Genomic DNA, 25,075 nt, shown 5'->3' with positions numbered 1-25,075 from the left:
CACATGCCTGTAATCCTAGCACCTAAGAGGTAGAGGTTAAAGGATTAGAAATTCAAAGCCATTTCTGGCTACATAACAATTTGAAAACCAACTCAGGCTACATGAAAACTTGCTCAAAAAAAAAAAAAAGCAATTAAAAAATATATATATTAACCATTATGGCCAATATGCAGTGGTTTTTTACTATGGTTTTAATTTGGCATTTCTTACAAAAGAAAAACCAGAGTTTCAGAAATGCATGGGACCCTCATAAACGTAGCAACACATAACTGAGTCAGTCACAAAAGAAGAAAAAAATGCAAAGAATTATCTGAAGAAATAACTGAAGAATCCCAAAACATGATGAGAAATAAGAAACTTTTCATGGGCTGGAGAAATGGCTCAGAGGTTAAGAGCACTGGCTGTTCTTCCATAGGTCCTGAGTTCAATTCCCAGCAACCACATGGTAGCTCACAACCATCTAGAATGAGATCTGGTACCCTCTTCTGGCCTGCAGGGATATGTGCAGGCAGAACACTGTATACATAATAAATAAATAAATCTTTAAAAAAAAAAAAAAAAAGAAAGAAACTTTTCATGAGCCAGGTGTGGTGGCTCATGCTTACAATCCCAGCATTCAAGAGACTGCAACCCAGAACTGCTGTGAGTTGGAGGCCAGTCTAGGCTACTTGAGTTCTAGGCAGGCCTAGGCTACAAAGTGAGATCCTGTAAATACATACATACAAAAATAATAAAATATATCTATTCATTCAAAATGCTCAAAAAACTACATAATAAGCTGGATGCGGTGGCACATATCTTTAATCCCAACAGGGGGAGGCAGAGACCGGCAGATATCTGTGAGTTCAAGGCCAGCCTGGTCTACATAACAAGTTGCAGGCTAGCTGGGACTACATAGAAAAACACTGTTTCAAAAACCAAAACTAAAACAGTAACAACAAATAGATAACAAGGTCAAGGCTTAATCCTAGCACTTGAGAGGCAGAGTCAGGCAGATTTCTGTGAGATTAAGGCCAGCCTGGTCTATATATTGAACTCCAGGCCATCCAAGACCACGTAATGAAACCCTGTCTCAAAAAAAACAAAAACATAAAAAAGGAACAAATGTTCTGAGTCATAACCTTATCAATGTCAATTTGCTTTAGAAACGTATTGCTGTGTGTGCACGTGTGTGCATGTCTGTGTTTAAGTATATGTGTGTATATGCTATAATAAGGTTATACAGATCAGAAGACAAACGCACTTTGAAACAGGGTCTCTGATTTTATGTTTTGCTGCTGTGCAACTGAGTGGCCCAGGGGTTTGGGAATGCTGTACACAATCCCACTCTAGCTTCTAATCACTGAGTCATTTTCTCAATTTTTAGAAAAGTATGAATTATAGAAAAGGTATCAGGGAGGTGGTAGTGCATGCCTTTAATCCCAGCACTCGGGAAGCAGAGACAGGTGGATCTATGTGAGTTCGAGGCCAGCCTGGGATACAAGAAAGGTGCAAAGCTACACAGAGAAACCCTGTCTCAAAAAAAAAAAAAAAAAAAAAAAAAAAAGAAAAGAAAAGGTACAGAATGCTTCTATATATTTCATACCCATTTCTCTTTTAACGTTTTTCATTACTATGATACATTTATCACCTGTGCACCTGTTTCTGTAACTATAAAGTAAAATTTGCCAGGTGTGGTGGTCTACATCTATAATTCCACCACTGGAAAGGTCAAGGCAGGAGAATCAGGTTACATAATGATATCCCATGCCAAGAAACAGAATAAACAAATAAATAAATGAGGACTTTAAAAAATCTGTCTCAGGATTTTAGAAATAATTATGGTATACAAACAGTGCTTCGTAACAAGCCTGGTACAGAAGAATATTTTATAGATGTTAGTTACTCTTCTTTTCAGTATCCTAAGTACTGCATTAACACCATGAACCATTTACATCAGTGGTTACCCTCCACTAAACTACAATAGTCAGAATGACTCGTGGAGCCTGGCCTCTATACCTGGAGGCCCTGCAGCAGCTGCATCTTCCATGAGTTCTCCCTCTTCCAACTCCATGTTGTTATATTCTACATCATTTTCTCCAGACCTGAGAAGAGACAAAATCCATCATGTTCAGAATAACTCATAATTCTCACAAAGGAAATGCAATTAATATCTGTATTGTGTAAGATGGCTCACAGGTAAAAGGTGCTTGTGGCCACGCATATGGCGCAAAGACATACACGCAGGCAAGGAAAGCTTATTAGAGAGAGAGAGAGAGAGAGAGAGAGAGAGAGAGAGAGAGAGAGAGAGAAGGAAGTACCCTAGGAATATTCCTAAAGGTACAGAAATAAAATGAAGAAACATCTATTTTTTAAAAAGTATTAATATTAGTAATAAGAAAGAGAATAAGGGGCTGGAGAGATGGCTCAGTGGTTAAGAGCACTGACTGCTCTTCCAAAGGTTCAGTTCCCAGCAACCACATGGTGGCTCACAACCACCTGTAATGAGATCTGGTGCCCTCCTCTGGCCTGCAGGGACACATGCAGGCAGAATGCTGTATACATAATAAATAAATCTTAAAAAAAAAAAAAAATTGTTTAAAAAAGAAAGAGAGGCTGGGCGGTGGTGGCGCACGCCTTTAATCCCAGCACTCGGGAGGCAGAGCCAGGCGGATCTCTGTGAGTTCGAGGCCAGCCTGGGCTACCAAGTGAGTTCCAGGAAAGGTGCAAAGCTACACAAGAGAAACCCTGTCTCGAAAAACAAAAACAAAAACAAAAAAAAGAGAGAGAATAAGGGTGGGGATGGTAGTACACAACTTTAATTTCAACACCTAACAGGAAGAGGCAGGCGGAGGTGGATCTCTTTGAGTTGAGGCAAGCCTGGACTACACACAGATTGAGTTCCAGGGCAGCCAAGCTTACATAGTGGCTCTCTGTCTCAAAATACACACTCCCCAAAAGAGTGAGCATAAATTGTACTTACACCAAGATTAATCCTCTTTCCCTCTTAATTCAGCCCCCAAGAAATTCCACTCTAGACTAATATAACCAAGAGCATATGCCTTTCAATGTGCTGGAAGGGATTAAGACACCACCAGCATTTCTCATTCTGTCTCCAACTACCTAACCTGATGCCAAAGGCCAGGTATGTGTGGCCAAGAAGACTTGCACCCTTATATCCAGACCTGTATTCAGAAGAGTGTCTAGAAGCATCCAGAGAATGCTCACATTTACATAATGCTTACCATGCTTTACTCATCCAGCAGAGACATCAGGGCTAACAAGACTAGCTAAGAGCTAAGGCACTTTCTCCCAACATACAGTTAGCTCAGTTTCTAAAGCAGGACAGTAAAGCATACCTTTGTCTGAGTCTAGGTTCAGAGAGCAGAGGTTGATTTTGCATTTCTTTCCCCACTAAGGAAAGAAGCGGGCAATAAAACACTATCAGAAAACATACAACAGCCAGTCTAGCCTGATCAGCAAGCCCAGGCTTGGGCCAGTGGTATAGCTCAGTGAGTAAAAATCATTGACTGTGCAGCCTGAGAATCTGATTCCATCCCTGGGACCCAGAATGGAAGAAGACCAACTCTCACAAGTTGAACTCTGACCTCCACATGCCTACGTTTTACACACACACACACACACACACACACACACACACACACTTACACTTTCTTTTTAATTTGTAAAACAATTGTACTTATTTTATTTGTATGAGTGTTTTGCCTGTATATATATATGTCTGTGTACCTCTTGAGTGCTTAGTGCCCACAGAGGCTAGAAGAGAGCATCAGAGTCCCTGGGACTGCAGTCACAGACAGTTGTGAGCTGCCATGTGGGAATTGAACCCAGGTCCTTTGGGAGAGCAGTCAGTGCTCTTAATCATTGAGCTATCTCTCTTGTCCAATAAAAAGTTTTTGTTTTGTTTTGTTTTTTTTTTAATAAAGAAATAAAGCAAGAATAAAAACTCCTGGCTTAGGCCTAGTTTATATTTAGGTTGTATCTTAAAAAAAAAAAAAGAGTGCTGAACATTTCCACACGTGAGAGTGCTCACACGGACACTCACATGGTCTCTTCATCAATATCGTTCTCTTCTGTGTTGCTTGTTGCTGTGGAACTCGCAGAGGAGCTGCTGCCATCCAGGTGATTCACTTCATCTTCCCCAGCAAGATCAAGATCCAGATCTCCATCTGAGAGCTCATGCTACAACAAGGCAACATTTCTTTTCACTCCTTTTTTAAAATTCTGAGTCAAAAGTCTTATTATGTAGCCCAGGCTGGTCTTAAACTCATGCAATCTTCCTATCTCAGCCTCCTAAGCACTAGGATGTAAGCAAATGCAAAACAAGATCTTTGTTCTTAATGTTTCTATTCAGTTAGTCATCCCATCTAGGACATTAAGCAGAGATCCACCAGTACAGATCCTATATCTATACTGCTAAGTACTCTAGAGAAAAGCTACACAACCCTACTGACTAGTACCACTATTGATTTATAGTTATCAATTTGAGCTAGGTCCTCAAACTAACTAGGAATAATTCACATATTCCATGTCAGCTTCCAATAATTTCTCCTCACGAAGTTACATCTTAAAGTCAGGTGTAACGGTGCATGGTTGTGATCTCAGGCTTGGGAAAGTAAGAAAGCAACAAAACCAGAAATCCAAGGTCATCCTTTGTTTCAGAGTATTTTTGTAGCCCACAGCCAGTTTGGCCAAATCTATCAATCTATCACCTAAGTATCCCCTCCAAGTTTCTTCATCCTTATAGCCCTGCCCCCACCTGCACAGAACAAAAACCCCTCTCCAACTTTCAGCACCTTATCTACAAGTTCTACCATTCATTTTACTCAACCTATCAAAGTGGACTATTTCAGTCTGAGCCCTATTTTCTTTCTTTCCTTAGCTAATCAATGCTTTTAACCTTATGATCAATCTCTCCTCATGAGGGCATCCTCATTGAAACATAAAACCTATGTCTCCCATCTTAAAAGTACCAACTACAGAAAATCTACTTTGTACTCCTAATCTTAACTAAAAACAAACAAAACCCACTTAGTCAGTTCTTATTCTGGCTATTATTTGGTTTGTCAAAAACTAACAGTATCCCAAATCATAAGCCGTCTTATCAGAACAGATAAAGTACCTACCAGTTAGTAAAGGAAAAAAGAACATACTAAAAAAAAAAAGTCATTTTATGATTTTTTTAATGTACATTGGTGTTTTGCCTACATGTATGTCTGTGTAAGTGTGAAGGATTCCCTGGAAGTGGAGCTACAGGCAGTTGTGAGCTGCCATGTGGGTTGCAGGAACTGAACCTGGGTCCCCTGGAAGAGCAACCAGTGCTTTTAATTACTGAGCCATCTCTCCAGCTCCCAAAAGAACATAGTTTAAAAATCTACAATTTAAACAATTTCTAGACCGTGTGTCACAGTTTCAGATAATGGTCTTTCATAATTAACTTTTATAACCTTGCAATGTTATAGGAGTATTAAATGTACAGAACATGTATATATCAATAATGAAAACTAGTGGACAAGTTTTTTAGGACATTGTCTCCTCTATATTATTTTGTGGAGACTACAATCCTACCATATATATTACCAATCTTAATTTATTATTACATGATAGTCTTCATTCTGAATCTTCTCCTCTTCCTCTTCATCTTCTTTGGTCTCTCTTACAGAAGCTGAAGTAGGACCACCTTCCAGAAGCATTTCAGAGCATGAGCCAGCCTTCTTAGTTCGTGTCTCAGGAGTATCATCATTTTGGGGGCTAAGATGATTATCTGGTGGTGACAAATCTCTTGATTTCTGAGTTCGGGACAGCTCAATAGTCAGTCTCTTTTAAAATAAGAACAGTACAAATCAATATTAAGTGTAAGAGTTGTCTCAGTGGCAAAGCAAACAATGTTTACATTAAAAATTAGTTACAAGCTGGGCCTGACAGCACATGTCGTTAATCCCAGCAACCAGGAGAGAGAAGCAGGGTAATCTCCAGCCTGGTCTTCGTAGTTTAAAAAAAAAAAAAAAAAAAAAAAAAAAGCATAATGTTGGGAGTTGAAGAGATGGGGACATGCTAAGGGGACATGTAGAAAGTGGTGCCGGAGGAGACAAGTAGAACACAAGTGAGATGGCTCAGAGGTTAAGAGCACTGGCTGAACAATTAATAAATAGGACCTCTCGAAACTGAGAAGCTTTTGCAGGGCAAAAGACACAGTCAATAAGACAAAAAGACAGCCAACAGAACGGGAAAAGATCTTCCCCAACCCCACATCTGACAGAGGATTGATCTCCACAGTATATAAAGAACTCAAGAAACTAGACATCAAAATATTGAACAGTCCAATTAAAAAATGGGCTAAAGAGCTAAACAGAGAATTCACAAAACAAGAAATACAAATAGCTGAAAGACATTTAAAGAAATGCTCAACATCCTTAATCATCAGAGAAATGCAAATCAAAACGACTCTGAGATACCACCTTACACCTGTCAGAATGGCTACGATCAAAAACACCAATGACAGTCAATGTTGGAGAGGATGTGGAGCAAAGGGAACACTCCTCCACTGTTGGTGGGAATGTAAACTTGTAAAACCACTGTGGAAATCAGTACGGCAGTTTCTCAGAAAATTAGGAATCGAACTACCTCAAGACCCAGCCATCCCATTCTTGGGCATATACCCAAGGAATGCTGATTCATACCATAAAGATACATGCTCAGCTATGTTCATAGCAGCACTATTTGTAATAGCCAGAACCTGGAAACAACCTAGATGCCCGTCAACTGAAGAATGGATAAAAAAAAAAAAAATGTGGTACATATACACAATGGAGTACTACTCAGCAGAGAAAAACAATGAAAGCATGAAATTTGCAGGCAAATGGATGGAACTAGGAAAAATCATCCTGAGTGAAGTAACCCAAACCCAGAAACACAGTCATGGTATGTACTCACTCATAAGTGGATTCTAGATATAAAATAAAGAACAATCAGACCACAACCCATAGAACCATGGAGGCTATATATATAGCATGGGGGACCCTAGGACGACTGTGGCTTATAATAAATTTCAGTTTTACTCAATTATTGAAAAAAAATAGCCAAATGAATGGATACACATAAACTATGAACCAAAGGCTGAGGGGCCCCCAGCTGGATAAGTGTGACAGTTGATTGGCTTGATCAGTTTGGGAGGCAACTAGGCAGTGGGACCAAGTCCTGTGTTCATTGCATGAGTTGGCTGTTTGAAACCTGGAGCTTATGCAGGGGCACTTGGCTCAGTCTGGGAGGAAGGGACTGGACCTGACTGGACTGAGTCTACCAGGTTGATCGCAGTCCTCGGGGGAGGATTTGCCCTGGAGGAGGTGGGAATAGGGGGTGGGCTGGGAGTAAGGGGAGTGGGTGGGAGGGGGGAGAATAGGGGAACCCATGGCTGATATGTAGAACTGAATGATATTGTAAAATAAAATAAATAAAATTTTTAAAAAAAGGAAAAAAAAAAAAAAAAAGAGTACTGGCTGTTCTTCCAGAGGTCCTGAGTTCAATTCCCAATTCCCAGCAACCACATGGTGGCTCACAACCATCTACAGTGAGATCTGGTGCCCTCTTCTGGCCTGCAGGCATACATGCAGACAGAACACTGTATATATAAAACAAATAACTTTAAAAAAAAAAAAAAGAAGTCAACTATTCTACTTTTGAATCTTTACATCCAAGACAGCTTATAGAAGACAATTACCTTAGTTACTGAGGGAAACACAATGTTGATCTCAAACCAGTGTGGCACTCCACAACACAACACTGCATAATAAAAATATTGTCTATCTATAGTGTCTAACACAAGCTCCTGAAATGAAGTTACTACAAATAAGGAATAACATAGTTGATGCTAATTAAATTGAACTAATGTAGCTAAACATGGCTACACAACTGAATAGTGCAGAATCTAGAGGCTCAAAGGGTGGAGAAAAGGATAACCAGATTTTCACCACAATATTAAAATGGATAGCAAAAATCAAATTCAAAAAGCAGCAGGCCAAAAGGACAATAGGCTGTGCTAAAATTAGAACAGATGTTATTGCCTTACCTCTTTAAGATTGTTTATTTGTTGAATATAACCAGTCTGTGCAGCTTCCAACTGAGTAATGTACCAGTGCTGATCGCGGCATTTTTGAAAAAATGTTGGTGAGCGTACCTGAAACCTTAAAGAACAGTTCTACATGAAGAATAATCCAAACAGTGAATCTGTGAATCATATAAACTCTACAGCTCCCATTTGATGAAGAACCACTTCAAATGAATTCAGAGTTTCTATTATCCACTATTCTCGTGTGTACTCATAAACCATAATGACATATGGCTCTAAATGTCAGTTGTCTTATAAACTATATTTTTTTGGTCTTTTTGTTTGTTTGATTATTTGGTTTTTGTTTTTTAAGATTTATTTATTTATTATGTATACAGTGTTCTGCCGGCATGTGTCCCTGCAGGCCAGAAGAGGGCACCAGATCTCATTACAAGTGGTTGTGAGCCACCATGTGGTTGCTGGGAATTGAACTCAGGACCTTTGGAAGAGCAGTCGGTGCTCTTAACCACTGAGCCATCTCTCCAAGCCTGTTTATTGTTTTTTGAGACAGGATTTGTCTGTGTAGCCCCAGTTGTCCTGGAACTCACTCTGTAGACCAGTCTGGCCTCAAACTCAGAGATCCACCTGGCTCTGGCTCCCCAGTTCTGGGATTAAAGGTGTGCGCCACTGCCACCTGGCTGTTTGTCTTTTTTTTAAAGCCCTCTGAATATTTACTAAAAACAAACCTCTTTCTTAGAGTCAAACATGATTCCTCCTAGTGAAGAACATATGTAGTATATGTGTAACTACATTTTTGAGGAAAGAACCACAAGGCAAGAAGTCTATATTTCTCTCATCTCTTCTGGCCCTTCCACTTGCCATTCTTGTGTTAGCTACTGCCACACTTGAGAACTTAAGCGTGCTCCCAAAGCCCAAGCACAGAAGGGTGTTCCCTTTAGTGCATTATCAGAAGGTATTCATGTCATTGGAGCATACCTTTGAAGAGGGCACCAGACACCATACTCTTCCAAATCTAGGCTATAAAGTGACTGGTTTGCCTCATGAAACACTTCTACCATAGTGTGGTAACATACTCCAAGCAATGGGGCTAATCTATCATGGACTGAAAACTCCAAAATTGGAGAACCAGATTCTTTATAAACTGATTGTCTCAGGCACTTGTTACAGCAACAGAAAACAAGCAATAAAGCAACTTGAAGGGAGATGGAACAGGTTACAGTCCATTATTGTTGGGAAGTCAAGGCGGAAATTGGAAGTAATTACACCCACACTCAAAAGCGGGAAGAACAGAAGCTGCATGAACGCTGCACTCAGTTCACATTCTCCTTTACAAAGCTCAGGACTCAAACCAAGAACAGTGTTACCCTGAACTGGCAATCTTCCCGTCTCCTTGAACACAATCAAGACAATCCCCACAGACATGCCCACAGGCTAACTTAGTCTTCACAAGCTCTAGTAGGTGAGGTGAGACTGCCTTCCCAGGTGAGTCTACAATAAAAACTAACCATCAAATAGAAACAATTTAGTTTTATGTAAGATTTTACACCTAAGCCGGGCGGTGGTGGCGCACGCCTTTAATCCCAGCACTCGGGAGGCAGAGCCAGGTGGATCTCTGTGAGTTCGAGGCCAGCCTGGGCTACCAAGTGAGTTCCAGGAAAGGCGCAAAGCTACACAGAGAAACCCTGTCTCGAAAAACCAAAAAAAAAAAAAAAAAAAAAAAAAAAAAAAAGATTTTACACCTAATGTAAGAAAATACTAATAGTCAACTGCACCAGAACCTACTTCTGGTCAATGATACTCATGTACAAGAAGGCAGAACCTAACACTAAATCACTACTTTAAGTGCAAACTGCCTAGTTAGTATTCATAGGCAAACATGAGAAAAGCTTTGTAAGTATTTTCTTTGACTGGTGGATGGAGTCATTCCTGCACATTAGTTTTCACTATTGTGCCATTAAGATAAAAAATAGCAGGAATTTTTTTCCGTTTCTCTTTTAATGAACAAATAAATGTATAAAAAACATATCTAGATTATTTAGAGTTACAGAAAAGCCAGATGTGATGGCACACACCTTTAATGTCAGAACTTGGGTGGCAGAGACAGATGCATGTGAGTTCAAGGCCAGCCTGGTCTACAAAGCAAGTTCCAGGACAGCCAGACCCTGTCTCAAAAACAAAACAATAAAGAAAGGGCTGGAGAAATGGTTCAGCGGTTAAGAGCACTGGCTGCTCTTCCAGAGGACCTAGGTTCAATTCCCAGCAACCACATGGTGGCTCACAACCATCCATAATGAGATCTGGTGCCCTCTCCTGGAGTGCAGGCAGAACACTGTATACATAATAAATAAATCTTAAAAAAAAAAAACCACCAAACCCAAAGGTACAGAAAAGCCCTAACTTTCCAATAAGTATGTAAAAAACTGTACCAAAATCTTAAACAAAATTAGCAAAAAAAAAAAGTAGAAAGGGGCTAAATGGGAAGAGGAAGGGAATAAGCAAGGAGCAGGAGGGTTCAAAAAAAAAAAAAAGGTAGGGGGTAAATATGATCAAAACTGTCATACATTAAACACATGTATGAAAATGTCATTATGAAATCCATTATGCATAATTAATATATACTAATAAAAATATTAAGGGGAAAATTTGTCACTTCGTAGGTTGGTAAATTATGTTTGAATTGTGACTATAACATGGAATGGCAACAAAGCATTTCCTTTGGCAAATTAAAAAATAAGACTATTACCTCATAAGAAAAAAACAAAAAAAGTGACAGTTTTCTTCTGTTTCTCCTCCCTCCCTCCTCCCCTCCCTCCCTCCCTTTCTTCCTTCCTGTCTTTCTCTTTCAGACAGTGTCGCACATAGTCTTGGCAAATCTTTAATTCCCTAGGTAGGCAAGCATGAACTTAAACTCCAGACCCTCCCACCTCCGAATTCAGATTTAGGTTATACGTTCTATCAACAGGCTCAAGGCAATGTAATGGGTAGAGCATCACTCTGTGACTCTTCACATGAAGTCAAGTACAGAATTTTCTACCTGTAGCATACTAGCATTACAAAATTTCAGATTTGGGGGCATTTTGATTTTTAAGTTAGGTATACTCAAACTATAAGCCATCTTTAAAATCTTTTTTTTTTTTTTTTTTTTTTTCTTTTTGAGACAAGGTCTCTTGTAACTCACACTGGCTTCAAACTTGTTATTCCTATTCTTTCTGGTTCTACATCTCAAATTACAGTGATGAGGCATCAGATCTGGTGATATTTTCCTTTTTCATGGAATCAATAACTAGGTGTCAAACCATTTTTTCACTTTTTATATTCATCTAACTACATGGAACACCTGAAATAAAAGTGATAGTGTGACGTTCAATTATTTATGTTTGTTAAATGAATAAACTTTGAAATTCTTGATGCCATTATTCTCCCATAATTTAAGTCACAACATCAAGTATCTCAAACTACCTTAAAATCACTGTATCATTTTGTCGGTTCAAGTATCCTTCATTTGCAAGTAAGTCCAAACGGAAAAATCGATTATAGCCCCAGCATTCTCCAACTTCAAAGTCAGATGCAAATTCTCGAATGATATTTTTGGTAGGATCGTTGCAGGACTGATGAACCATTTCTACACGATATTCATACCTAAAATACAGACAACACCATTAGTACAGTCAAAAGTCAAAATAAGTAATTCTACAAAAATAAACTTGGTAGTCCAGCTGATCCTTTCAGAAATGATATCATTTACAGAAACAGAAGAATTTCAGATGGATCACTGCCTTAGTCAGGGTTACTATCACTGCGATTAAACACCACAACAAAAGCAAGCGAGGGAGGGAGGGAGGGAGGGAGGACTTATTGGCTTACACTTCCATATCACTGTTCATCACTGAAGGCAGTCAGGACAGGACCTCAAACAAGACAGGAACCTGGAGGGAAACCTCTCTAGGGAAAAACTCTACTCTCTCCTTAAATTCTCAGCCAGATATGGTCGTCCACACCTGCAATCTCAGCACTTGAGAGATGAAGACAGAAATATCATGAGTTCAAGGCATCCTTGGCTATATCAAGTTTAACACCAGCCTGATTATGACTCCCTCACTTGAAAGCAACAACAAAAGAGGGGGAAAGTGTGCTGGAGAGGACTTTCTTCCCTAAAACAGAAGTTATTCTGTGTTCTAGTTAGGGTTACTAACTAGATGAAACATAACATAGATGCTATGATGAAACACCATGACCAAAAACAAGTTGGGGAGGAAGGGTTTACATGGCTTGCACTTCCACACTGTCGTCTACCACTGAATGAAGTCCAGACAGAATTCAAGCAGGGCTGGAAACGGAAGGGAGAAGCTGACGCAGAGGCCATAGAGGAAGCTGTTTACAGGATTACTCTTCATGGTTTCTCAGCCTGCTTTCTTACAGAACCTAGGACACCAGACCAGGGATGACACAACCCACAATGGCTAGGCCCTTCCCCATCAATCACTAATTGCCCTATAGATTTGCCTACATCCCAATCTTTTGAAAGCATTTTCTCAATTGAGGCTCCCTCTGTTCCAATAACTCCAGCTTGTGTCAACTTGACATAAAACTAATTAGCACACTCAGTCAATACTACATGAAAACAAACCCCAAACTGTCTCATGTAGAAATTTTCACTTAAATATCATATGCATCTGTATGCTCACACACAACTTGAGAAAGAGATTAAGGCTTGAAAAACTTATGAAGTGTTCTACAGACCCTAGCTGATATTCAAACCTACTAGACTGCTATCTAGATTGCTATATACTGATTCATGCTTTGTATTCTACATTTTGAGAGTTACACTACCCCACTGCTAAACCTTGCACTGCAAAATTAAATGCCATTTCAACATTTAATAAAAGAGAATTTAGAACCCAATATGCTTCCTAAAATGTTAATTAACAAATCATATTTATCAGAAAAGAAGAATCACATGTTGTTAGACAGTGTCCAACAAACATACACATACAAATTCCAATCTTTTCTAAAACAATGTGAACTTCTAACTCTTGAATTGGGCGCTGGAGGTGTAGTGTAGTAATAGAGTCCTAAAACCTGGACTCAGTCTCTAGTTCAAAATAAATAAATGATTTAAAGTCCTAACATCTGTTTGGTTGGTGATAAAATCGTCAAGCTGAATCCAGTACCAAAGACAGTAAGTGTGAAAATATAGACAGAAAAAAAAAATCAAAGACAGAAATTAAAATCCTCTTAGGACTTAGAATCTGGAATTTTAAATTTTAAAAATTCAAATTTAAGACGCAAAACATAAATTCCTCAATAGCAAGAACTAAGAGGCAGAGCCAGGCAAAGTGGTGTATGACTTTAACCCCAGGACTGGAAACTGACCCCAGATTCATGAAGACGATGTAAGCGCTCTACCACTGAGCTGAATCCCTAGTCCCAAATATTAGCTCTTGGGTTATAATACAGGTAACTTCCATGTCTCAGATATGGAAAGGAGCTATGACTAAAACACCAGTTAACAGGCCAGGCCACTTCCATTCTATAACATTCAGTTTGACCCTTCAATGGCAGAAGGATCTTCAAGGTTAGCCAATCCAGAATTTCTTGTATGTGTGAGACCACAGCGCGTGTGTATGGCAGCTTGAGGGAACCAGTTATTAAGTGCCCATTTAGCATTCGAATATTCTGTATTTTCAAAGTATCTGTGATTAATATCTAAATTAATTCCATTCTGATTCTAGAACACATTTTAAATCATTTTAAATTCATGAAGACATGTTTCATGGCCCTGAACATGGTCTATTTTGGGAAAGGTATGGTGACTGGTGTTGGTCACTTGCTGGAAAGAACACTCTCTAAATGTCAATCAGGTTGGCAGACAGCTGTATTAGTTACTTTCATCATCACTGTGACCAGCATACCTGACAGAACTTAGAAGCAAACATTTTGATTCATGTTCACTTCATAGCTGACTTGCCTGTGTGCTTTGGCAGCAAGACTATGCAAAGAGGCTACTCAGTTCTTGGCAAACAGGAAGCAGACTTTTTCAACATACAGACTCTTTCAACATAATATGAATATGCAATCAGCTTTTGGCTGTTATCTTACTGTTATCATTCATTTACTACTGCATATAAACCCAAATATTGTATTATTATAAGGGGATCAACAAAGTAAAATTTATAGTATCCAGTTTCCATATTAATAGATAGGCCAATAGACACCCCCCCCCCAAAAAAAAACCTTCAAGAAATGAGAATCGGTATTACATTATATTTGTTAAAGTAAAATTTCTCTTAATGTTAATAATTTTTAAAATTTATTCATTCAATTTCCATTTCCAACTCGTATTTATAACTGGAGGGTATTTTTCTTATTATTACTTTACAAAATCTGAGTATGATGTTCTCTGGTAATTCGTGTTTCGTATGCTTGTAGTTCATCAAGCTTCCTGGGTCTGTTCATTTCAAGTTTCTACCAAATTTAGGAGGAAAATTCTCATTATTTCTTCAATTTTTTTCCTAACCAACTCCAAATTCCAGGTCTCAAATTAAGTCCCTGAAGGAAAGACTGAAAGAGTCTATGTTAAACTTTTTAACACTGTCCTATCATTTTTGGAATTAGTTTGTATTATCATTTTTGGCTAATAAGTCCTCAAATGCTTATTTCCTTTCCAACTTTGAATCAGTAAAGCTATCTAGTCTATATCAGTTTGATTCTTATAAATTTCCTATGTCTCAGCTGGCAAGAAGGCTCAGTGGCTAGAGGTAACTGTGTGAAAACTTGACACCTGAGTTTATTTCCCAGATCCCACACAGTGGCAGAAGAGACCCGGTCAGCTTAGAGTTGTCCTCTGACCACATACTCTAAATAGAAAGTCTTAAGTCTCTAACTTTTGCTGCAAATGAAACATTGAGCTAGATCATCAGGTCATTCTTCAATGACAGGGAACCCAGGGATCAGAAATAACAAAGACAGGAAAGTGTGGGATCAGGAAGTGTTGTATGGTATTTTGTTTGTATTCTGACAAATGTAGCCAGAAGTTTCTCCTGTCCTGCCCATGCCCCATAGTCAGGACGAATCTCTCCCACCCACATTCCACAGCCACTTGGTCCCAAGTAAACACACAGAAGCATATATTATTTACAAACTGTATGGCCTATGGGTCAGGCTTCTCGTTAGCTAGCTCTTATAACTTAACTCTACCCATTTCTATTAACATGGCCGTGGTTTTACCCATCGGCTGGCATCTTGTTGCTCCTTGGGCAGCCAGCTGGCATTTCCTCTCACTCTCCTCTCTTCTCCCATCTTTTCAGTTTGAATGTCCTGCCTAACCTTATTCTGCCTTGCCATTGGCCAAACAGCTTTTATTCATCAACCAATCAGAGCAACACATATTCACGGCATACAGAAAGACATCCCACAGCACTTTCCCTTTTCTGTCTAATCAAAAAGGAAGGTTTTTAACTTAGTAAAATTACATATAATAGGATAGTTATCAAGCAAGAATTACAGTTATAATATCTAGTCTTTGTATTTGGCAAAATTAAAGAAAATACTCTATCATCTATCCTATATTTGTGAGTGTAAGTTTCATATCCAATTTATCTTTTGTCATAACCAAGGAAAACTATAATTATAACTATCTAGTCTTCAACTACAAAGACCCCAGAAGGATACAATATTACCTGAGAAGCAGAGTAGCCAGCCACCAGACTTCTTACCTCTACCAAATCTCAGACCAAATAGGGCATCCTGTCTCTATGAATCCTCAGACCACATGGGGCCAAGATCCTGTCTCCACCTGCCTTATATTCCTGTCTCCACCTCCCTAGTGCTGGGATTAAGGGCGTGAGCGTTCCATGTGCTGGGATCAAAGACTTGAGCCTCCCATGTGCTGTGATCAAAAGTATGTGCCACCACTGCTTGGCCTCTATAGTTAACTAGGAGCTAGCTCTCCCCTCTGATCTCCAGGCAAGCTTTATTTGTCAGAACACAAACAAAATATCATACAACAAGGAGGTCTTGCATAAACTGATGCCACCCAAGTTTAAGACACACAGCATCAGCCAGGTGTGGTAGCATAAGCCTTTGATCCCAGTACTTGGAAACAGAGGCAGGTGGATCTCTGTGAGTTTGAGGATAACATGGTCTACATAGTAAGTTCTAGGACATCCAGGGCTGTGTAGAGACCCTGTCACAAAACAAAACAAAACAAAACAAAACAAAACAAAACAAAACAAAACAAAAATTAGTATAAGAAGCAAGAAGTACATACAGTTTACAGGGGGAAAACCAGGATAGAATCAGCAGAAAGTTTTCATACAATGGGGCAAAGTCAGTAGTAAGCTAATCAAACAATGTTGCATACATAAAAGAAACAAAGGCTATCTCCAACGTGTCACAGACCCTGGTACTGATAACTCCAGCTTCTACAGAGGGAAAAGCCAGGCTCCCAAGAACTCAAACCTTTGAGGTCTGTACCCGACCCCAGACTGGACCTTGCCAGTTCTGCTCCTGGGCACAGAACTAGCATTCCTTTTGTTCTTTTATCAGTGCCTGTGAGGAAGCCTTGGGTTGGCCTGGTTCCCAACAAAATATAGTTGTAGGTGTCTTAATGTCATTCTCTTGTAATTCTAAAATCTGTATCAGTTGCAAATTTCAATTCTCTTCATTTACTCTATGGTCTGTTTTTTGTCTACTAGTATATTTGAACACCCTACATTGTGTATTTTACTTTAATGGATTCCCTTGTAATTGTATCCACTTTCCTAACTCCAGGATGCAGTTAATTACCTAGAATATTTTTTTTTATTCTTGTGAGTCTTGCTCTCATTTGTAAGGTGGGCTGAGCTCAGCATTCAGTTTAGACCTTATCGTTCCCTATTACTAAATAAAAGCCTTCCTCAGTACACCTGTGCCCTGGATATTACAAATTTCTCTCCTTGTGTCTGGAGCCCCATCATCTCTGTGGTCTACCCAATGTCTGGAGCCTGTCATCTCTGTGGTCTACACAATGGAGTCCTGTCAACTCTGTAGTCTACAAAATGCACCCTAGCTTTGTTGGTATTCTTGGACTTTCAGCTACTCTGCCAAATAAAGGGATCCTACCTTATTCCACCTCACTTCCCCCATCATATATTGCAACCCCGAACTCTTGTGGCTTTAAGGAAGAACAATCACAAAGCTACTCTGAGTGTTTCTTATCTCAGGAAAACTGCTTTCACCAGCTAATTTATCCAGAAAAAAAAAAATGTTTTATGTAATGCTAGAACAGAAAGTTTGTACCTTATTCTTACTATTCTATTTTTAGCTGTAAGTAGATGGTTCATATCAACCTAAAAGATCTTTATTAAATGTACTAGTGTAAAAATTGTCTAGTAAATGTAAACTACAGATATGGTGTTGCACACTTATAATTCCAGCACTCAGGAGGCTGAGTTAGGAGGATCATGAATTCAGGAAACATTAATGTAGTTCATTGAAGAGAAGTATAAGCTGAATAAACCCTCTCCTGTCTCATTTGCTTTTTGGCCATGGTGTTTCATTGCAGCAATAGAACCCTAAGGAAGACATGAAGGATGTAAGTTTATATTAAAGTAGTTAATTAAATCAACTACTTGGCCTGGCAGTAATGGTCCACGCCTTTAATCCCAGCACTCGGGAGGCAGAGGCAGGTGGATCTCTGTGAGTTCGAGGCCAGCCTGGTCTATAGAGTGAGTTCCAGGACAGCCAGAGCTATACAAAGAAACCCTGTTTCAAACCCCACCCCACCAAAAAAATCACTTACTTGGAAGTTTCAGGTAAGCCAGCTGATAGTTCCAGAAATACAGATAAGTAATAGCCTCGCACAACTCCATTTCCATCCTAAAGTAGGAAGAGAGGTTATGCAAAACACACTACACATCAACTCCAATATAAAAATTAAAGCAACAATGAAGCCAACAAACAAAATTCAAACTAATATCTGATAACTGGGTTGAGAAATATATCTAAGCTAAAAATCCAATGAAAAATTTAAAAGCCCAGATGTTAGTCTGTATCAATTTTAAACTTTTATACATTAAAAAAGTAAAAAATCCACATTAACAAATTAAGGAAACTATTAAAAACTATAAAAATATTTTTAACATATATTACTCTTTACAAATCAATCTGGAGAAAGAACAAAACCTCAATGAAAAAAGACAAATGACTATTTTCACTACAAGTGGATGAAAATGAGTATCAGCTATCAAAATGAGTACCTCATGAATATTAGGGAAGTACTCCACTGAGCTACATTCCCACACTCAAATAGGAATTTTTAAAATAAAGGGATGATATTCAGGATAAACAGAACTCCTACAACAGGAAAAGAAATAAACCTTACTAAAAATGGGCAAAAGACGGGAGTAGTTATGTCTATAAAAATATGCAAATAGTGGACAAGCACATGAATAGATGCCCTGCATCACTAATCATTAAGACACGTTAACTAAAATCATAATGAATATGACCTCACTAGTATTAGGACAGACACTTTTGAAAATGTAGAAAGAAGAGCTGACAAGTCCATGAAGAAAATAAAACATTCCTGTACTGTTGATATTAATATGCAAATGGTGCCAAATGCTGTTTCCTTAAAAAATAAAAACAGAATTATTCTATGACCCAGTAATTCCACTTCTGAATATTTATCTACAAGAAAATCTGAAAATGGTCTCTTAAAAGAGATGAGTGGCATCTGTGTTAACAGCAGCTCTATTTACAGCAGCCAAGAGGTGAGGGTAGCCTGAGCTACATAGTAAGACCATCTCAAGAAAAAGAGGGAGAGGAGTAGAAAGATGGCTCAGTTGAAAAAAAAAATCAGTGAACAAAATATGAAATACACATATACTGAGGTATTATTCATCTTTATCAATGAATGAAAATTCTATGCTACCAAACAAATAATAAAAAAAAATGACGAACTTCAAGGACATTATGCTCATTATGCTGAGTCTAATAAGGCCAGCCATAGTAAATTACTACATGATTCATTCCACTTATGTATCACAGGAGTCAAATTCAGAGAATCAATGTGGAACAGAATCTATTAGAGGCGAAGAGAAGTAGAAAACAACACAGACCTATTTAATGGTGAGCAGGTCAAGGTTTGTTTAGTGTTTGTTTGTGGGAGCTGAGGACCGAACCCAGGGCTAGGTAAGTGCTCTATCACTGAGCTAAATCCCCAACCCCTATTTAATGTTTGGAGACAGGACCTCATGGACTAGTGGAGGCTAGAATGTAGTTCACGCTAAGGTTCAGGCTTGATTCAAACTCAAAGTCCTGCCTCTGCTTTTGTTTGGTTTTGAGATGGGGGTCTCAGTACTTAGTCCTGGCTGGCCCTAACTCACACTTGGACAAAGCTGGTCCAAAACACAAAACTCTACCTGTCTCTGTTCTGCCTCCAAATTGAAACATTCCACCATGGAGAGTTCCTACAACTCAGCTAGGGGGTGCTGGTGCATACCTTTAACCCCAGTACTCGGGAAACAGAGGCAGGCATATCTCTGTGAGTTCCAGGCCAGCCTGGTCTACAAAGAGAGTTCCAGAACAACCAGAGTTGTACAGAGAAACCCTGTCTCGAAAAACCAAGGTTCCTAAGACTCAAAAGTAAAGAAAACTTACAAGTCTCAGGAAACTAAAACCTTAAAAAAAAAAACCCACACGCCTTCTCTCCATGGTTAGTGATGCAGTGAACAGTGATTCTCCCACCATTCAGCTGCCTGCAAGGGAGCTCCAGGGATGCAGCTTCTGCAATTTGATGCAGCTACTTTTGAGTGATCCATGCTCTTGCAAGTAAAACCTCATCTACACATCTCTAAGTAATCCCAATAAACTCACTGGTTCATGCGCTTCACTTTGCTGAGTGTTTGTAAACCTCCAGCTCAATACTAATTTTGTCTGCTCCCTCAGTCAGGCAACCCTAGTTTATCAACAGGATGTTGTAATCTCCTGATTTGATGATATTTTACTATTTATCTGTTGCATCTCTCTATCTGCCACTTGCTGTTTATTCTTTGATTTTTGCTTGCTATATCATTAATAATTTCACCCAGTCTAAGCCAAAAGTCCGGCTATGCACAACACACAGTTGGCATAGTTGGCAAAATTCAGGAGATGCCCTTTCAGTTTCAAAGGAGCAAATATTCCAGGGTTGCCGAGGAAGGAAATACCTAGCCGGGAAGACCTCCTTTCCTGTGTGTCAGCTTGTGAATGGGCAAAACAGACTGGTCTTTGCAAAGGGTGTCTAGCAAGTTGAAAAGCTTTTGAGCCATGTCATGTTGCTCATGCTTTGTGGGGGAAGGGGGAGAGATGGATAAGCAGCTAAAAGAACCTGGCTGCTCATCCATCCAGAGGACCAAATTCGATTCCCAGCACCCACATGGGGGCTCATGAAACACATAGGTGCACCAGCATGCAGATAAAACACCCATATACATAGAAATAATAAATCCTCAAAAAAATTTAAATTACAAAAAATTAATAGGACAAATGATGTGACTATGACACAAAGTGACAAATACACAGATTTATCCATCACTGGATGTGACTCTAGTCATTTCTTCTTTGTTTCTTGTGTGTGATAAATTATCTAGGATAATTCTGTGTATTTGTCACTTTGTGTCATAGTCACATCATTTGTCCTATTATTTTTTGTAATTTTTGCAATTTTATTTAAAATTTTTTGAGGATTTATGGGCCCTAATTCAATGGGATTATATATAGATCCAAGAGTTCATAATACTTAAAATTATAGCCTTCAGAAGAAAAGCCGGTAAACAAACTGGGAGAGGAAGAGAGATATGGGTGATAACAGTAGGTACCCAAATGGGAGAAGGGAAACATCTCAGTATGAAAGCTTTACAACATTAAATGAAAAAGAAATGACACAGAAAATGACTCTCAATAGCTATCCACACCACAGAAGTAAACACAAGACATTTCATAAGAAAAGAACACTAATTCTTGCCAAAGGAACATATCTAATGTCAGACATCATGGTTTATAGCTGTAATTCCAGAATTCAGAATGCTACTGCAGAAGAATCATGAATTTTAGGTTAACTTAAATTACACATTAGGGATTAGGCCAGCCTGAGCTACATAGCAAGACCCTGTCATAAGGGGAAAGGGGGCGGGGAGGTAGATGGAGAGATGGCTCAGCAGTTAAGAACATGCTGCTCTTGCAAAGGAACCAAGTACAATTCTCAGCATTCATGTGGGTGCTGGGAATTATGGTAGGTCATAACCATCTGTAACCCCAATTCCAGGAGATCTGATACCCTCTTCTGGCCTCCAAGAGCACTATGCTTACAAGGGGTACACACACACATACATATAGGCACTCACACATACACATAAAATTTTTTAAAGAAAACTTAATTTAAATATTTAATTCAATCTAAAATTAATATTTGATTTAATTTAAAATTCAACTCTCAGTTAAATTCAATCAGCATATTTTTAAATGTGTTTTAGTACCTGTGATTTTCTTTTGGGGTACTGCATATTGCATGGCAGATAAGTACTCTGCAACTGAGCTACAAGATAACTATCTTTTTTTTTTTTTTCCGGTTTTTCAAGACAGGGTTTCTCTGTGTAGCTTTGCGCCTTTCCTGGATCTCACTCTGTAGACCAGGCTGATCTTTACAAAAATTTTAATTCCTAGCACCTACATAGTGGCTTACTACCATCTGTAATTCTAGTTCCAGAGTATCCAACATCCTCTTCACCAGGCACCACTGTGCTACACATACATACAAGCAAGCAAACACTCAAACATACAGAATAAAATAAATTAAAAAAAAATTTTAGCTGGGTACCATGGTAGTACAAGCCTTTAATCCCAGCACTTGGGAGGCAGATGCAGGTGGATCTCTGAATTGAGGCCAGCCTGGTCTACACAGCGAGTTTTCCACGACAGTCGGGGCTACACAGAGAATTCTGCGTTCCCTACCCACCAAAAAAAAAATTTTGGTGTTTTTTTTTTTTTTGAGCTGAGGATCGAACCCAGGGCCTTGTGCTTGCTAGGCAAGCACTCTACCACTGAGCTAAATCCCCAATCCCCCCCCCCAATTTTTTTTTAAATATCTTTCAAAATTTTTTTATTTTTTATGTATGAATGTTTTGCCTGCATATAGATCTGTGTACTACGTGTGTGCCTGGTGCCCTGGAAGTCAGAATAGAGTGAAAGTTCCCTTCATATTGGAGTTATAAATGTTGTAAGCTACCACACAGGTGCTAGGAATCAAACCCTGGTCCTAAAAGCAACAGTGTTCTTAACTGCTGACCCATCGCTCAAGCCCCTAAAACTGTCTTCAAAACATATTTTTCTCCCTTTAGACCAGTAATAAAATTTAGTAATGTTGGAGCTTATATATTTATATTTAACATATATTTTTACAAATTTAGTAATAAATGGCATAAATAGAAAATTGCTAATTTCCATACTCCTCTATTAAGTCAACTAGTATAGTTCAAAACAATAAAGAAAAGTTCAAAATTGAGTTGACAATTTAGAAATATGGAAAACTTACTGGGTAAACTTTTAACCTCCAGCAAAGTCCTGAAACTTGAAGAGGCGGGCTGTAAACAGGATCTGCTCTCTGGCGCAAAGTGCTAAAAAGAAAGAAAACCAACCAAATTCCAACATCAAAACTATTATGAAATGGCAACAAGCAAAACCAAAAACTAACTACATACCTTAAGCTCATATGTAAAATACTGAACAACAGAAGGTGGCTGAACAAGTCACACTGTCACTAAATAAGCATGGATATACTTACATTATGAATTAATGATACTGAAATACTCAGCAGTATCTTTTAAGTTGTATTAAAACCCAACAAAAACTCAAAAACTGCCATCTAAGGGAAACTCAATATTCCAAATTTAACTCTGCTTCAGTAAGCATTCTTTACTACTTCAAAAACAAAAACATGGGAAATAACTTAATGGTACAACCTGTGTTCAACATGTGCACAGCCCTAGCTCAATATTAAGGACCCAAAATGATTAAGCAAACAAAACAGACCACTTCTGAATAGCATAATTTTTTTACTGGAGAAATAAGAATGTGTGTCAACCCTTAATATTTGTAGGGAAAACTCAGCAAGGCTTTTAGCTACAAAGTTATATCATTAAAAACAACAAAATGGGCTGAGGAGGCAGCTTAGGCAGTAAAGATCCTCAGCAAACACAAAATCAAGCCCCAGAACCTAAGTTAAAAACTGTTAGGCATGGTAGCTTGCACTGGCAATCGCAATACTGGGGAGATTGAGACAGATGCATCCCTGGGCCTTGACGGCCTGCCAGCCTAATGCATCTGCAAAGATTCTAGGACATTTACTGTTCTTTCAGAATACCTAAGTTCAGTTTCTAGCACCTACATTGAGTAGCTTACAACTGCTTGTTATTCCAGCTCCAGGAATCCGACACCCTCTTCTGGACTCCTTGAGCACCTGCACTCACACAGGGTATACTTACAGACACACACATACACATAATTTAAAAATAAAAAAGATAGCCGAGTGGTGCTGGTGCTGACGCACGCCTTTAATCCCAGCGTTCACGAGACAGGGGCAGGCAGATCTCTGTGAGCTCGAGGCCAGCCTGGGCTACAGAGTGAGTTCCAGGAAAGACACAAAGCTACACAGAGAAACCCTGTCTCAAAAAACTAAAAAACAAAAATAAAAATAAAAAAGATAGCCAGCACCTAAGGTTGTTTTCTGACCTCCACACATGAAGCCACACAAATTATACATACTAAACATACACACCAGCGCCAGCACCAGCACCACCATGGGGGAAAATAAATGGCTTTTTAGTTATCAGCACCTATTCCCATTATTTCCTAAAGATCTCATATCTTTAGTTTCCTTTGTCCTGTTCTCTCAAAGTCTTTGTGATTTCATATATTTACTTCTAAGGCAGTATGATGGTGCATTCCTTTAATCCCAACCTGGTCTACATAGCAAGTTCCAAGGCTAGCTGGCTATACAGTGAGACCCTGTCTCAAAAAGGGGGGCGGGAATAGATGATAGACAATTGACTAAAGTTTCTAATTCTAGAGAAAATTAGCAAAGTCAAAAAAAACCCATGTAATTTAACAAAAGAGACTCTGTATTTCTTACAATAATGGCCTTTTTTGTTTGTTTGTTTGTTTGTTTGTTTTTTGAGACAGGGTTTCTCTGTATAGCATTGGAGCCTGTCCTGGAACTCACTTGGTAGCCCAGGCTGGCCTCGAACTCACAGAGATCCACCTGCCTCTGCCTCCCAAGTGCTGGGATTAAAGGCATGTGCCACACCGGCCGGCACAATAATGGCCTCTTGTCCATAACTCTTCATTTTTAGCATAGAAAAACAGGCACCCAGCAGCCTTTTTTCCACAATTTTTATTTCTTTTATACAAAAACAAAGTGTGCTCTCTTTTTAAATTATTTCTTTTGGTACAGGTGTGGTGGTACACGACTTTAATCCCAGCACTTGGGAGGCAGAAGTATGTGGATCTCTGAGTTCAAGGCGAGGCTGGTCTACAGAGTGAGTTCCAGGACAGCCAGGACTGTTACAAAAAAAAAAAAAAAAGATCCAACAAAGAGGTCAGGTAGAAAATGTATGCCCAACTTCATGCACAGTCCCTTAAGATACTGCATGAAATAAAATTGCCTTTAAGTTATGTGCTATAATATATACATGAAACAGAAATACATTTTGCTTTAGATTGAACCTTATGTAACCAAGATATCTCATTATCTATGTGCATTTTTCTCCCCGTTTTTTTGACACAGGATTTCTCTGTGTAGTCCTGGCTGTCCTGGAATTAGTTCTGTAGATTAGACTGTCCTCAACTCAGAGATTTGACTGCCTCTGCCTCCAGAGTACTAGGATTAAAGGTGTGCACTCCCACATCCAGCTCTATGTGCAAACATTTTAAACTCTGAAATCCAAACATTTCTGCCCTTTGAGATGAGAAATGAATCTCGGCAGGTACACT

The 25,075-nt window shown here is 39.0% G+C and overlaps 1 protein-coding gene across 10 annotated transcripts in view; it reads right to left on the bottom strand.

The window, feature by feature from the left end:
- Trim37 (tripartite motif containing 37) overlaps positions 1-25,075 on the bottom strand; it is a 136,512-nt gene that overhangs the window by 64,078 nt on the left and 47,359 nt on the right. For all 10 annotated transcript variants that reach the window (XM_006983207.4, XM_042282543.2, XM_042282550.2 and 7 more), the window contains exons 11-17: positions 22,620-22,701; positions 17,847-17,923; positions 11,525-11,704; positions 8,066-8,180; positions 5,601-5,819; positions 4,046-4,182; positions 1,999-2,084 (exon numbers count right to left, since the gene is read on the bottom strand). In XM_006983207.4, coding sequence (XP_006983269.1) covers positions 1,999-2,084; positions 4,046-4,182; positions 5,601-5,819; positions 8,066-8,180; positions 11,525-11,704; positions 17,847-17,923; positions 22,620-22,701 — 896 coding nt within the window. The remainder of the gene's footprint in view (positions 1-1,998; positions 2,085-4,045; positions 4,183-5,600; positions 5,820-8,065; positions 8,181-11,524; positions 11,705-17,846; positions 17,924-22,619; positions 22,702-25,075) is intronic.

This window comes from Peromyscus maniculatus, chromosome 8, assembly GCF_049852395.1.
Source record: "Peromyscus maniculatus bairdii isolate BWxNUB_F1_BW_parent chromosome 8, HU_Pman_BW_mat_3.1, whole genome shotgun sequence".
NCBI classification, from domain to species: domain Eukaryota; kingdom Metazoa; phylum Chordata; class Mammalia; order Rodentia; family Cricetidae; genus Peromyscus; species Peromyscus maniculatus.
The sequence above is the reverse complement of the archived record's forward strand: the minus strand, read 5'-3'. Positions and strand labels throughout refer to the sequence as shown.